At 43.6% G+C, this 15,452-nt stretch overlaps 5 protein-coding genes across 8 annotated transcripts; 3 read left to right on the top strand and 2 right to left on the bottom strand.

Annotated features, from left to right (window-relative positions):
* Positions 1–223: 223 nt before the first annotated feature.
* LOC135440493 (zinc finger protein 768) lies at positions 224–2,465 on the top strand. Its single transcript, XM_064699691.1, has one exon. The coding sequence runs from the start codon at positions 317–319 to the stop codon at positions 2,270–2,272; it is 1,956 nt and encodes a 651-aa protein (XP_064555761.1). The 5' UTR covers positions 224–316; the 3' UTR covers positions 2,273–2,465.
* Positions 2,466–2,804: 339 nt separating this feature from the next.
* LOC135440492 (dynein regulatory complex protein 1 homolog) lies at positions 2,805–5,511 on the top strand. The gene is made up of 2 exons (XM_064699690.1): positions 2,805–3,014; positions 3,139–5,511. Exon 2 carries the CDS (start codon positions 3,148–3,150, stop codon positions 5,428–5,430), a length of 2,283 nt encoding a protein of 760 aa, XP_064555760.1. The 5' UTR covers positions 2,805–3,014; positions 3,139–3,147; the 3' UTR covers positions 5,431–5,511.
* Positions 5,512–6,953: 1,442 nt separating this feature from the next.
* LOC135440495 (zinc finger protein 239-like) lies at positions 6,954–8,557 on the top strand. Of its 3 annotated transcripts, none has more exons than XM_064699694.1 (3): positions 6,954–7,025; positions 7,345–7,631; positions 7,686–8,557. In XM_064699694.1, the coding sequence occupies exons 2-3, from the start codon at positions 7,449–7,451 to the stop codon at positions 8,496–8,498; spliced, it is 996 nt and encodes a 331-aa protein (XP_064555764.1). In that variant the 5' UTR covers positions 6,954–7,025; positions 7,345–7,448; the 3' UTR covers positions 8,499–8,557. The 3 variants fall into 3 exon arrangements, with proteins under 3 accessions (XP_064555764.1, XP_064555763.1, XP_064555765.1); XM_064699693.1 differs by lacking the exon at positions 6,954–7,025 and adding an exon at positions 7,085–7,170; XM_064699695.1 differs by lacking the exon at positions 6,954–7,025 and adding an exon at positions 7,089–7,170 and having other exon boundaries at positions 7,689–8,557.
* Positions 8,558–9,498: 941 nt separating this feature from the next.
* Smox (Smad on X) lies at positions 9,499–14,096 on the bottom strand. 2 transcript variants are annotated; one of them, XM_064699685.1, is made up of 2 exons: positions 13,385–14,096; positions 9,499–12,455 (listed from the first exon to the last, which is right to left on the bottom strand). In XM_064699685.1, exon 2 carries the CDS (start codon positions 12,156–12,158, stop codon positions 10,701–10,703), a length of 1,458 nt encoding a protein of 485 aa, XP_064555755.1. In that variant the 5' UTR covers positions 12,159–12,455; positions 13,385–14,096; the 3' UTR covers positions 9,499–10,700. The 2 variants fall into 2 exon arrangements, with proteins under 2 accessions (XP_064555755.1, XP_064555756.1); XM_064699686.1 differs by having other exon boundaries at positions 13,802–14,096.
* A 129-nt stretch (positions 14,097–14,225) lies between these two features.
* LOC135440491 (uncharacterized) lies at positions 14,226–15,342 on the bottom strand. Its single transcript, XM_064699689.1, has one exon. The coding sequence runs from the start codon at positions 15,335–15,337 to the stop codon at positions 14,303–14,305; it is 1,035 nt and encodes a 344-aa protein (XP_064555759.1). The 5' UTR covers positions 15,338–15,342; the 3' UTR covers positions 14,226–14,302.
* Between the last annotated feature and the right edge of the window lie 110 nt (positions 15,343–15,452).

Raw genomic sequence — 15,452 nt, 5'->3', positions numbered from 1 at the left:
AAAAGGCAGTGCAAAGAGTGCTACATATTTTAGCAATCACCTTTTTTAAATTTTTCCTAAAATCTAAGTAAAGCTGTTTCATACAAAATTAATTTTAAAAAATGTTAACTTGAAATAAATCAGTGATTGCTGTTATGCGATAGGAGCGTTGAAATATCGCTTGACAGGTTTTAAAATCGGTCGTCTGTCCTCCACAACCTATCGACAGATGTCACACCAGCATTTTTTCATCACTAATCACTAATGCCACACGATAAATACAAGCGAAGCGGCTAAATAAATTAATACAGGCAGCAACAATTGCAAACACAGTCCGATGAGCTTAAACATCGACATGTCAGAAATTATTGAATTCGTATTGCCCTCGAAATCAGAATACTCCGAGCAGAACAACGATGGTGGCGGCGACGACGACGATACGGATGGCAACAATCACTATGTAGTCCTAGATGCTGTGGATGTCGGAAGAGATTTTAAAAATGAAGAGTTCCTGTTAATAAACGATGATGGGACCGAAGGGCAGTTGCTCATCGACAATGATCAGTTGCATCAACAACTGGTCAATTATCCCGAGCTTCAGCAGGCCATGATGCGCGTCCCAAAAGACGAGCCATTCGAGAATGTGCAGTATATGGAGGCGGAACAGTTTCCAGATGATCTAGATGATTTAGTCGAGGAGGAGGAAGAAGAGGATGAAGATGGTACGCAGGTTGAGGAACAGTACGAGCAATATGAACAATATGAAGAAGGTGTGGAACAAGACCAGCAGAATTTTGAATGGAACTACGTACAGACACCCTCACCACAATCAGAATCTGTTGCAGTCGAGCTTGAATCGACGGCAACTACGACGACGATGTCAGCAGCCCCCAGGACTTCAGTACAGGTCACCCGCAATAAGTCAAAGCCCAATCCACAAAGTCTGGTGCGGAACTATGTAACGCATTCGCTAATAGATGACAGCGATGCCTATGAGGAAATGGATGCGTCAGACGTGCAGGAAAGCGAGGAGCCGGCACAATTGGCTAAACCCAGTGAAAAGATGTTAGACCTATTCAAGGGACCCCGTCGATACTTGCTATTCGACGAACTGATTGCCACCATTGTGGACTTTGATGAAGATGGTACGCCTATTGTAGAGTTCTCTATGATTGGCAGTGTACATGATGAAAAGCTGCCGGTTGAGTGCGGCATCTGCCCCGATGTCATGCACAAATCCAAACTGTCCAAGCATCAAAAGACGCACATGGTACCTGGCACAAACCGCTACGCGTGTATCTACTGTACCGAAACGTATCGGGATTGTAAATACTTGGCCGGCCATGCCCGACGTCACATGGGCATCCGGCCATATGTGTGCGAGCCCTGCAAGCTGTACTTCTCCACCAAGCAGGATTTGCGCGTACACAACCAGCGTCGGCATTTGGAGAAGGAGCACATATGCGAAATGTGCGGCAAAACCTTTGCACAGAACACACAACTCAAGCGGCACCGCGAAGCGACTCACGAGAAAAAGCGCCGATTCCAATGCCAATACTGCCAGAAAGCCTATTACAAGAACTTCTCACTGCAGGAGCACATACGAAACGTACATATGGGCAAGCGGCGAATGCTGAAGTGCCCGTTCTGTGGCATGCAATGCCGGGATGCACACAAAATGGCACGACACCGAAAAGAGATGCATCTGAATCAGGACACGTATGTGTGTCATCTCTGCCAGGAGGAATTCACAGACATCAACTACTTCGATGCGCACAAGCGCTCAATCCAATGCCGAAGTAATACACGCCGCCTGGTCAATGAAGATGAAAGCCGTACACCCAACGAGGATGGTGACATCATGGGCGAATGCAATGAGCTGCCGGGCATGCTAGAAGAAGACTATGACGAGGATGCCGGTCTGCTTGTTGAATCAGCGGACACCAATGGCGTCGAAGGCATCGATGGCGTTGGCGGCGATGCTGATGAAGAGCAAGCCCGCAACGAAGCCATCTACGAAACAGTCAATGGCAACTTTTTACACGAGGAGGTAGAGGATGAGCAGCCATATGTGCAGCAGTTCGATCAAAGCAATTACGAGGATGAGGGCTTGCTCGTCGAGCAGGTGGCCGAAGATGAGCACTCCGAGGAGGTACTGGAAGATGATGAACAGTATCTGGAGCCTGCTCTTGACCAGCAAACACAACAGAGGCAGCAGTACCAACCGGTTGGCCAGGAGTATAATGACGACGAATTGATTTATGAAATCACATTGGAGACTGAGGATAACTGAGCAATTGTGCCAGCCAGCCATCCCCCCTCCCCATCAACCCTTGGCAAACATTTTGTAAATAGAAATGAGGAAATAGATATATAAATGTATGTACATACATAGATATATGTATGTGCGCTTTAAACAATTCCACAAAATTGTGTATTACGGTTCAATAAAGCGCATTTGCTTGCTGGTTTTTAAAATTTTAAAACAGATTTGCAATGGTATGAAAGAAAAATAAAATACGAATGCAACCCAGGAGCGCAGAGCTGTATTTGGCTCTGACATCAGAGTCAAATGCAACTCAATCGGGCTGGGCGGTGTAATGCAATTTGCAATGCGCAGCGCTGTCAAGCAGTAAATACTTAAATTCTTAATGTAATTCTAATTTAAGTTAAAATGAAATTGAATACATATGTAATACATAAAGATGACATCAACATTCATAGAAATGTGTTTTGGGCGTGTTCGAGTGAGCAGGATGGCACTCATGTGAACTGTTCCCATTCTAATTGGTATCGAATGAACGGCCACCCTAAAAACAGCTGGTATCGAGCGCACAGCGACTGGCGACGACGTAAACAAAATTGATGTGCAATACTTTTTCAATAAAGAATCTCCAATACAATTTGGGCATATATTAAAATGCTAAGTTTTACAAAACATCCCCAACGGAAGAAAACCAGCACTGGCGTAGCATGGCAACGATATCGATCTAACTCCAATCCAAGTAGCCGGCCAAGCTCAAGCGACAATCTGAGTAATTACATACATGAAATTCAATTGAAATCTTGTTTGTAGTATTTGGCTGCTGAAATTCTTATTCCAAGTACACATACAATCATATAGATTTATATATAATATATTGGTGTTGAATTTAACAGATATACAATATGGATAACGATAACAAGGACGACGACGACGTTGAGGCAGAAAACGCCAACACGGAGATTGAATCCGACGCGGATGTGGAGGACGAGACTGAATCGGAGCACGATGGGGTTGAGGCCCCTGATGCAGATAGCTGGGAGTCCTTTCAGGCGCACATTGATTCGCTCTTGGTCAACGAAAAATGCGACAAGCCTGTCCGCTTACTGGATGAGCGCCGGCAAACCATTGTGCAGCGAATGCGCCAAATACAGCGAGATACACCCAAGGGATTTGCGGAACGTTCAATGGCTCAAATGAGTAAAATTGATCAGCAGCTGGAGCTGACCAGCACCCGGTTGGGTCAGCTAGTTCGCTTCGGCAACGAGCTGGTTACCAACATACGCGTGGCAAATGAGCGGCGCGAGCTGAACCGGCGGGTGTTTGAGGCCACACAACAAAAAGATATGAAGAGGATTCTGGAGGGCGAGAACATTGAAGCAATGGCCAAGTTTGATGATATTAAAGCGCGATGGACAGAGCTAAATGAGATCAATGAGCCGATGCTGCTCTGGGATCAGATCGAGGAACAAAAGAAGCGCATCGCCGAAATAATGGCACGCAAGGATGAGATGATAGCTGCCTGCCAGCAGGAAATCGATCGCATGAATGCCAAATACGAATTTGATCGCCAGCGCCAGGCAGCCGATCTGTGCTGTCTGGTCGAGCGCATCGACAATCAAGTGGAGACCCTAAAGGAATCCTACAAACACCATCTTGAATTGTTGCGCAACACTGTTGAAGACGAACGCCAGACGTTCTCGTTGACAGCTGATGAAAAGTGGCGCAGTTTCTTTAACGCCCTCAATACCAACTTCGAGGAGAAGTCCAAGCTTGTGCGCGTACGCGAACAGTTTTATTCGCTGCAGCTGCAACTGCTGCAGGACTCACAGGATGAGCTAACGAAGCAGACGCGTGTGCGCCTGGAGAAGGAGTGCGAGCGCCTAGAGCTGGAGTTGCGACGCACACGCGACAACGTGCTGATGAACTCCGAGAAGCTTGACTACAACTACCAGGTGCTGCAGCGGCGCAACGATGAGAACACAATTATAACAAATCAACAAAAGCGTCGTGTTGCTCGCCTTCATGAAATGGTCGCGCGCACCAGGCGGAACTACAAGCAAGTTTTCCACAGTGGCCGCCGCACCATACTTAAGCTGACCAGTGAGATCCAGCAACTGCACGGAAGCATCAGCGAAATGGAGGCCAAAGCCATGCACACACGTAATATTAACCGCGAGAAGTTTAATCGCGTATGGAACATTAACTACGAGGAGATCACAGACTTGCTCACACGCATCTTCGAGATCGATCGCATACTACACGAGCAGCAGCTGGTGATGCCGTGGAAGAAGCCCAACATACACATCGAGAACATTAACAAGCCGGTGGAGAAGCGACCCAACAATGCCATGGATCGCATCGAGCGTCGCTTTGGCAAGTTGCCTAAGCAATACGGCGGATCTGGATACACGGCTATCGAAGACGAGGAGAAACCACGCGGACCCATATTGGAGCTGCCGCCAGAATCTGCACGCCTTATGCGCAACATATTGCGTAAGCTGGCTGATCGCGGTGGCTTTTTGATCGAGGAGCGACTGCTGAAGATCCTCAAGCCGTACACGGAAAAGGAGCAGACAATGGTGCGCATCGATAACATTTTTGCGGCGTTGCGTATACGCAATTTGGACCATGTTATGGAGCTGACCAAGGTGTTTGAACCATATACATACTGTCCCACCTGCCAGCCGGCGGGGCTTAGCCCAATGAAATGTGCAGAGGTGTTTCTCAAGGACCAAAAGGAGATGCGTTCACTTAAGCTGGGCGATGTCAATAACCTGGATCAGGCTTTATTGAAGGGCAAAAACGACGGCAAGACATTTCTGGTGAAGAGCCATGCAACTAAAGATACCTGCCCTAATCACTATCTGGTGATGGAGCCGGCACTCGTGCTACACGCCATGAATCTCTTTACAAACCAAAAGCACAAGCAAATCTATGGCAGCTCCTCAGAGAGCAGCTTAGAGGCCGAACTAATTCAATTCAATGATAAGGAAATCCAAGCGTTCTGGCGCCAATTCACCAACATCTTTCCAGACTCAAAGACCCATCTGTGGAAGACGCTGGAGCATGGTCTTAACCACTATGTCGAGGTCCTTAAGATGCGTGTGCAATACGATGCCGAGGTAGTCTTTCTGCGTCGCCAGAACAGGGAACTTCGCCACCTCCTGCAAAAGTTCAAAGTGTAGCCACAATCTCTCGATATCAAATTAATATATTTTATCAGTTTACCTTTTGCCATAGCGGCCATAAAATTCAGTTGTATGAAATTGCTTTAGTCGTTTGCATTCGCTCCGGACTAAAGTAATACTACGAAAAGCTGTTCCCTAATTATATATGTACATGATGTATATGCATGTTTCGTAAATATACGACGTATTGCTAGCTCGCTTTAGATCGTGCCGGAGTTCGCATTAGCCAGTTGCACAGCTTGCAGGCCTAATTGAATGCTTGAGCGAGCCCCTTCAATGTCACCTTTACTCTGATAATTACACTGGACAACATGCATTTGTTCGCTTACTTCAGATTTCTGATCAATCATTATCGGCTCCATTTTGGCATTTCGAGGAAATTAGTACAATTTTGAATAGCTTTATAATTGTCAATATAAAAAAAATATACGTTGTAGTGTTCTCTATAAAAATGTTTTTTTTTTTTCTTCTACAGACGGGTCACCTTAGAAATCCTCTTTTTAAACAAAAATAAAATATGGCTTTATTTCCCAATATTAAATTATATTTTATTGTATATTATTTCTTGAGTAAATTTTGGAAAAAAAAATCGGAAAAGTTTTATACTAAGGCTTGTTTAAGAAGAAACTAAATTTAATTCAACAATAAAATGATTTTCTAATTTAAAAAATACAATAGGACACTTGAAATATTCGGCAGACGTTGTGGTCATGTTGCAATCCCGCACTATATTCTTGATCAGGACACAAACCAAGAATCATTTATACAGGGATCTTAAGCTTTTAACCGATATATATATATATATATATATCTTTGGAGCTGCCTTGTTTTCGGTATGTTCATATATATTTATGTTTTATCCAGAGTTCCGAAATGGGCCGACGTAGAGTCTATTCAAGTTTCTTACAATATCTGTTACGCTAAGCCAACTAACATGTATGAATATTAAAGAAAAATCTACGTTATGATACTGTGGAAGAAGGGTATTAGAACTACGACATTTGATCAAACGTGTTTCTCTGCAACACGATTTGCAAGATGAGCTCCAAGCTCAATTTGATGATAAATTTTTCGTTTTCAATTGATTATGTTAAATCAATAAGGCTGCGTTGTATGATATGAAGCCCTCAGGCACACATGTTTCTGTTATATTTCACTTAATCGATTTTTTTAAAATACAAATTTAGTTTCACTTAAACTTAAATACCATGGTCCACTACAAAATTAAATGATTGTCCTATGAAATAGACACATTTAAAATAAAGAAGAAACTTCGAAAGAAAAATAATGTTCTGTTTGCGAGCTCAATAAATTGATAAATTTCGACTGTCTAAGTTTAGATCGTGTATAGAGTGGATCGGGCGAAGGTTAGATAATTGATATGATACCGTTAGAGCATGACTAATTCACCTACTACATATGTTAATACAAACATACATATGCATGTATGTATGTGCATATGCCGATATTATCCATGTTCAAAGTTCTGTTGCATAGTGTTATCTACGACCGTGTGCTGTGCACATGTCGATAAAGTACTGTTTAGTTGGGACCGTAAACTGAAGACCTGTATTACCAATATACATATGCATGTATGTATGTATGTACAGATATTTATATGCGTATGTGTATATAAGTGGGCATGTTCGACTATTCTGGCTGTTGGTTAGCCCAAGTCCGGAGTGGTTCAAAGTGCGAGCGTTGCAAACGAATTGGAATCGAATAAATGTTTAAAGTGCAAATAGAATTACAACAGCAGCAGCAACAACAATTGCATTTACCGTCTCATTTTATTAGTGGGCAATACGATAAAATAATAAATTAAAAGAAGCGGCGACCGGAGCCGACACACCGCTTATGCCCAAGTACAAGCGGGCAACAAGTTTTATTCGTGTTTTTTTTTTTTTATAGGCGAAACAGTTAAACGGCGTAATCTTATCGGTGCTGAAGAAATAACATAATATACTACGGAGTGACGCTGAATCGGCAGATCGGTGGGCGACCACTTGATAAACATGCACCAGCCGTGTCAGCCGAAGCAGCAATTCATGCCCGAGCAGGAGCAGCTGGAGCCGAGCGACAGCTATGCCTTCTGTCTGACAGAGGATGTACAGCTATTTGGGCAGTTGGGCGATCTGGAGGCCGACAGCGATGTGCTGCTTTTTCCGGCAGCAGCTGGCTTGGGTCTCGTGAAGCAGGTGAGTGGTTAGACACTTTTGTTGTGCCCCATACTCTCATACCGCAGCTCCTAGCAGGCGCAGAAACAGACGAATCTGACAATCGGCAAGCCCAAGACGCAGTCCAAGGCGAAGCGAGCACCGCCCACAAAACGGCAGGCGGCAATCATTTGCGATCTGTGTGGACGCAGCTTCAGCGATGCCTACGGCCTGCGCATACACAAGATGACGCACACGAATGAGCGGCCCCATGTGTGCGATGTATGCGGCAAGGGATTTCGCCAGCTGAACAAACTACGCATCCACTCGGTCACCCACACCGACAAGCGGCCATACGAGTGCGACATCTGCGGCAAGGGATTTCGATTTGCCAACTATTTGGCGGTGCACAGGCGCCTGCACACAGGCGAGAAACCCTATATATGCACTCTGGCGAGCTGCAGCATGTCCTTCCATTCCATACACGCGCGGCGAATGCACGTGAAGCTGCAGCATGCCAGCGGCAGCAGTAAGCACACTGCCACAGACATTGAAGAAGAGGCGCAGGATCAGAAGGAACAGGATGAGCAAGAAGAGATGCGAACGGGCTCCGCGGACACTGTCACACACACATCCTCGCTGAGCTATACCTGCCCCATCTGCGGACGTATTCTAACGGATCAGTGCTATCTAAATACGCATTTGAAACGACACTTTAATCAGCGGGACTTCGCCTGCCGGCATCCGGACTGCGGCAAGCGCTTTTTCAGCTCCTCTGAGCTGAACCACCATCAGATTGCGCACACGCGATTGCGTCCCTTTCGCTGCTCGCTGTGTGGATCATGCTTTTTGCGCAAATCGAATTATAAACAACATTTGAAGGTGCACAAAGCCAAAGGTTGCGATTGAATTAGGCGTTTGTTCTAAAATATAAGGTTTATTTAAATATACGATTTATACATATAGAATTGTTTGTTGGTTTTTGTTTTGAATGGTTTCTTTCTGTTTGCTTTTTTCTTTTTTTTCTTTTTTAAATTTATATTTTTATCTTTAGGCCTGATCGCCTGTTGCATGCATGTATGTATATAAGATATATGTATATATATTATATTAATATGTATTGGTAATTGGTTGTTTGCCTTTTTCATTTGCGCATATTGGTTTCTCAGTTTTACAGTTACAATTTCAGCGTCAGTTTAATTTCGTTCGCAGATACGTTGAATGTGTTTTGAGTTTGGTTCTGTTTTTCTTCTATTTTCCATATGTTTGTCCCAGTTATTTTTAAATATAACATTACATTAGTTTTAGCAAAAATATGCATATACATATGCCTGTATGTATATACATACATACGTGCATATAGATTTATGCAAGCAAAATTTGGGACTTGTGTGTTAGCTCAACTGCCGAATTCTTGTCTGGCCACACTCCACTCCTCGCCCCTACTCTTTCTATACTCTCTCTCTCTCTCTCTCTTACGCATACAAACATACGGCAGCTGAACTGTCAAAGTGCAGTTTAAACAAATAAAAATACAAATGTAACCAGCTTACCGGCAACAAAACAGCATATAAATCAGTATCATTCGCTGTACTGCAGTCTGCAGGGCCACACAATTGGGATTTGTATTTTTAGTTGTAACAAATTGCATTTTACAAGAAAACAAAAACAAATTTGCAGTTATGCAAAAAGAAAAGAGTTAAACGTTAACTTAAAAATATTTAGCTTTCTATGACATGTGCAACATGCAGACAAAGCGTGGGAAAGCTAAACACATAAACTGTGCATATGTAGGTAAAAAAAAAAAAAAAAAAAAAACAAGTCACCTGCCAGACAAAAAATGCAGATACAATTTTTAATGCAAATAACATTTTTTTTTAAGAAAACAACAAATGCAGACTTTGGTTCTGTAAGTGTTGTTTTGTTTTTTGCTTGTTTTGTTTTTACTAATAAAACGACAAACGCCTTCATTTGCGATTTGCTTGATTTATGTTATTTTAAGATTTAAACACACACATATGAAGCAAAAAATTGAAACGTTAGAACAACATTCATATGACATATTTTAATTTGTTAACATTTATAATTAAATGTGGTAAGATAGCTCATATGTATTTACGTGTGTAAGCTTCAAGCTTGAAAAATCCCAGTTACTGCTGTATTTTGTTGTTGTATCATTTCATGTTTTTTGTTCCTTGCTATGATCAATCTTAGAAAAACGTTTCCCAAATCACCGTTTGTTTTGTTTCTTTCACAAAGAATTTTGAATCTCTCGCTCTTTTGGCGGTGCGCGATTGCAAACACTGTTAAACAGGATCTATTTCTTTTTTAGCTGTCTTCGTATTTTTACTTTCTTCTATGTCTACAAACTGTGTATAAAATGTTAATTTTTGTTTTAAAATGTGGAGCCGCCCATTCTTATCAAAAATGTCTGTCTCATCTTCCCCAACCCATCTGCCTATTCCTAAGCACTAAAACCCTAAGCATGTAACGCAAAATACATGATCTCGTATTTGTGTATATGTAGATAGAATATAGAAGTTCTCTTTTTCTGTAGCGCTGTGCAAACTGCATAAGCTACATCTAATTTAATGTGCTCTCAAAATTTTAATTTTGATTTTGTACTCTGTTCCCAAAGGAAAAAAATGTGAATAATGGTTAGTACAATGTCCGTGAGTCTGTTGACACTATTATATGTTTGGTTAAGGTACAAGTATTTAGATTTTTACGACACCCACATCCACCCTCCGCCATTCAGGAAAAAAAAGCGCTTTATATCCAAACAGTTTGAAAGCTAGTGACCAAATTTAATTTAAGGACTATTGATGATCTCCATATAAGATGAGATACATACGTTTATATTTTTCCCATGTCCCTTTCCCACTCGTCGTATAAACACACTGGGAACAGAGTATTCGGCAGTCGGTATCTTCCGACTGCAACTTTTTTACCTTTCTTTTCACTTCATGTTTGTTTTTTGTTCTCACTTCTTGTGTTTTAATTGCTCCGCTTTGTGGAATAGATTAAAAAAAAAATATATATATATATATATATTCCAAATATATATATGCACATGTACATATGTCAAAGAGTTTTGTTTTGCGGCCACACTTAGGACATGGAGCTGCAGGGCAAACGAGGCGAGCCCATCTGGGTGAGTACACGATCGAGCCACTGGAGTGGTCCATTCAAATGGAGTTCGATCCAGCAGGGCGTTGAGGTAACCGTCTGTCGGCGATATTCGGCGCCCCAGCCCTTAACGAAGGACATGCGGATGGTGCACATACGCGTTAGCTGATAAACTGCCTCGAATCCCTGGGATACCGATTGGGAGAGCAAGGCGGCAAACTCCTGATTATTGAAGATCTTCAAATTGCATCCAGGCGGTATTTTACAAACGGTTGCCGGATGCCAGCCATAGCGCTGATTACAATTGGGACTCTGCACGAAGATTGACGAATCACTCAGGCATTCGGCAAAGACCTCGCCGCCAATGTAGTAGAGGCGAACGCCTTTGCCAATATGGCGACGAGTTTGCTCAACGACCTCGTTGCGATTCACGTTGGAGAGGAGGCCCAGGCAGAAGCGCTCCGAATTGGATGGATCGGTAAAGCCGTCCACCGTTATCGATGGCTGTGAGGCGTGAAAGGTTTCGCCCACTCGGGTATTTAGCTCATAGTAGGATATGGAGCACCAGAAGGCCGGCTCATGGTACATCACTGGTGCGGCATCGGCGGGCGGTGTTAGCCGCGACATATTCATATTATCATTTGGATCAATTGGATCGCCATCCTCGCTCATATAGCCCGGCGGCGGGGTGCCCGTGTTGGGTATACTGCTGCCCACGCTGAGCACGCTGGATTGCGAGTCCATGTTGCAGCTGCCTGGTGGCAAGTTCTGGCCCACGCCTACCACGCTGCCAAAGGATATCGGCGAGTTTTGTTGTTGTTGCTGCTGCTGTTGCTGGTAGCCGCCGGCTCCAGTTGTTGTTGTGTTGTTGCTGCTGCTGTTGCTGCTGCTGCCACCCAATTCCATATACTGTGGCGGACTGAGCGAGGCGCTGCGTATTATTGCAGCATTGTATTCCGTATTATTTGGTATCTGATGTGTATGATTGTCCAAAGGATAATCGACAATGGAGTCAGGGGGCGTTGGTAGCGACTTTGGAACCAATATTGATAGCTCAATCTTTTTATAGTGATACGGATTAATGCAGATGTCGTCCTTGCGCAAATGGAACGCGTACTCGCAGTGCTCGAGCGGTTTCAATTCATTCTGTGACTGCAGATCGGGCCAGCGCCACAGTCGGCAATAGATGACGTGCGGTAAGCCCTTCCGTAGGCTTTCGCCGGTGGCAGCGGGCTTGCTGCGCGGCACAGTCACACACCGAGTATTGCAGTTCTGTGTGGAGATGGCGCGTTCTAGTTCCTCAATCTGTGAATTCTTTTTGATCTTCTTCACCAGATTCCTGACAGCCTTCTCGGACCACTTGCCCTCGACACTGTTGTCCTCGTTGCCCTTTTTGAGTGCTAACAAACGTTTAACCACTTGCGGAGTGAATGGCAACATCTCACGAATAGTGGACACTCAACCGCGCCCCCCTCCCCCGCACACGCGTACAACACACAAAGCCGGCTTAACGCTTAACACGCGTGCCTGCCACCACCTCTGCTCCAGCAACTCCTTTAGCTCTTATATTCCAGTCTTGAAGGTCTGCTTCGTTATTTTTCGCCGGAGTGTTTACAGTTTGCAATTGATAAGGGCTAAAGCAATTAAAGCTGCTCAACACTGTGGTTCTGCTGAGGTCTTACGTTTTGTTTTGCTCTTCTGGATTCTTTGCAGCGTCCTTTGTTGTTGTCAGCGTTTCTAAAAATTTGTATAACAGTTAGTTTTCTCTCTCTTTAACTTTGCGAATGTATATGTGTGTTTGCGTGCTGCTAAAATAATTAAAACTTGATAATTGGCATGCAAGTGTATGTGTGTGCCTACGATGATTTCCCCCTAGTACGTGCGACCCGACTGTCTGCTTGATAAAAAAGCATGAGACCATATGATGGTGATGTTTGTGATAATTACGAGTCCGTCCGTGTGTGTGTGTGTGTCTGTGCACAAGCAGTAGCTATAGGCCAGGAAAGGGTAGAGTCGTGTATTATCAATCCAACGATTTCTGTTTGCTCTTTGACAATAACAACTGCAGCAGCTGACGATGTAGCTGTGCGAGGTAGGTGTGAAGGTGTGTGCAAAGCATTTGTCGGGGGCGTTTTATGCCAAGGTCACTTGTCTGCATAGGCGAACACACGTATGAACACCAAGCCGGAAAATATCCTTGTGATAAGTGACAAGTTAAATATCGGAAAATTATAACAAGCGTCAATTAGGAAGCTTTTTCTCATATACATATGTATGTATGTACATGTACGTATTCGAGCCCTTTCCTCGTTTTATATTGCAAATCCCTCCAAGTTGATGTGGTATTTGTGTTGATTTAATTAGTATTGGAATGAATTTCGTCGTATTGAACAGACTTGTTCTGAACAGAAAAGTACGAACGCAAAAACGATTCGTTAGGGCGATAAATTAACTGCACCCTGGTCACACATCACAGAAATTCTATGGCAATCGAGAAGCAAAGCTCATTATTTAGGTGTGCCCAGTCACTGGCATCTGGAACATATTGGTAGCAGCCCATTAGCTGCTAATGGAAAACATGAAATGAAGTTGCAAAAAAAAAAAAAAAAAAAAAAAAAACACACATACAGCAAAAGCGTAACTATGCATATATACACGAACTTTACCTGTACAACAACTTCCACATGTAAACAGCAGCACGACGGCAACGTTGGCACCGGCACCTGCGCTAAATGCCTGGAGCTGAATGTGGATTATAATCTTATAGATAGCAACAAAACCAAAAAGGAAATGCAACCACAGCAACGCGCACTTCCACTTTTTTATATGTATGCGATTGCAACCGAGTGTTGCGCTGTTGATGGGTCTAGAGACGGGTAACTGACCAACGGCGGTGGCTCGATGGCACCGGAACCGGGCGCGTATGTCAAGTTTTGTCTTTGATGGGTTGTGGGGGAGGTGTTGTCGCTGATTTCAATTTGTGTATGTCTTGTGCGCGCGCAAGAAAGTGACAGCTAGACACACATACACATATACACACAAACACACTGTTTGATATACAGCGAAATGTTCCTGCTGCTGACCTTTCGCACTTTATGATTACTTTTTTGGTGCCCTTTCCACTTCCACAGCTGTTCGATCACAATTTATGCCAGCAGCTTGTTTGTCGATGGTTTTCGATTAGATTGTGCGTTTTAATTGCGTTGATTTAATGCGTCTGAGGCTTGAGATCTATGCCGAAAAAGCACACTGTTCGTTGTGTCTGCTGTTTTGTATTTCCACATACATATACGCAGTTCTTATTCGCATTCTCCTCTACTGCTTGTTCTTCTTTCGTCTGTGTCTATGCCTACTGCTGTGTACATATGTGTGTGCGCGAATGTGTATGTTCTTTTGTCTGAAATTATGTATTCAGCGATAGCGATGTATTTCTGTTTATCGACACTTACTAAATATCGATACAGAAAACGTCTGGCAAATAAATTAATGAATCGATGTCGGTGTGAATTCATCGCTAAAAATATATTAAATAATTTTTAATGTCAACTTGTACACTTAGGCATAAAGCATAGCTAATACTTAGACTATGTGCGCGATATGCGCCAGGATTTCTGTAGCGCCTCCTTAACAATCTCATCGGGCGATGCAGTATCGAAGCGAAACCGTTTAATATTTGTACCGTAATCCTCCCGTTTATACATCTTCAGATTCTGCAGTTCTAGAGGCGAGGCAGCGTACCTAAGCTGTGGCTGCCGTGGTCTTGGATAGCCAACTGTTGCATCAAGCATACTGCCAACATCGCTGGATTTCTCTATAATTCTCGTAACAGTCGCCTCAAAGTCGCTTGATGTACTGCTTTGACGTTTTTTGAACAGCATACCAACAGAGACACGGTTAAGGCTATCGCAGCCAATAAATGGAATATCAAAGTGCTCCATAACTGCTGCCTGCTTGTGTCGCACCTTACTCGCCGCCTCGCGTGGTGGTGCATCTTTTTGGATAGCAATTACAGTTGAGGTCAGATCGATCAGTGGGGTCGGTGCTTGTTGCATTTCCTGAATACTCTTAAGCTTGGTACTATCGCCACCATCGTCAGCAGTAAGTTTCAATTTGCTCACGCCCTTCTCCAGCTGGGTCAGCTCCAACGAATTGTTCTGGCTGCGCAACTTGTTGAGTAAAGGTATGTTGAATTGGGGCTCATCGAGTGGTTCACCCGAAGCCGTTCGCAGCTTGGGTATGGTTAACCGGCAACTGATACCATTTAACAAGGGGAGTTTGGCCAGTAGGCTATCGGTGGATTCTTTGGAGGATGCAGATGAATCTCTAGCTGAATGACTCGCTTCACTCTGCTCTCGACGGCGTTTGATTGCATTGAGCAGCCGCTCATTATGGGCATCAGCGGCGCGACGGTGTTCTTCCGCAGAAAGTACCTCGGCACTGGTTGGCGTGCTGGCGTTAATCTGCGGTATCTTTAGCTGTGGTATAACAAGTTTTGGCCCAATCGAAATGTGAGATTTTGTTGGTTCACTGGCATTTTGAGTGCCGAACCTCAGATGAATGGCTTGCTGCAGTGTTTGTGTATTCTCCTTGTCCAGTTCTAGGTCAGCATTAGCCATCATCTACAGTGGCAACGTTACAGAAAAAATATATATTTTAAGAACAAAAACAAAACTAAAAGCCTGAGTTTCGATATTTCTTTTGTTTGCGTTTTTATTGTGATGACTTGTTCGATTG

This window comes from Drosophila montana, unplaced genomic scaffold (assembly GCF_035044405.1).
Source record: "Drosophila montana isolate Dmon_TW-CO22-7 unplaced genomic scaffold, ASM3504440v1 contig_1624_1, whole genome shotgun sequence".
Taxonomy (NCBI): domain Eukaryota; kingdom Metazoa; phylum Arthropoda; class Insecta; order Diptera; family Drosophilidae; genus Drosophila; species Drosophila montana.
Note: the sequence above shows the minus strand (reverse complement) of the source record. Positions and strands in the feature narration are given on the sequence as shown.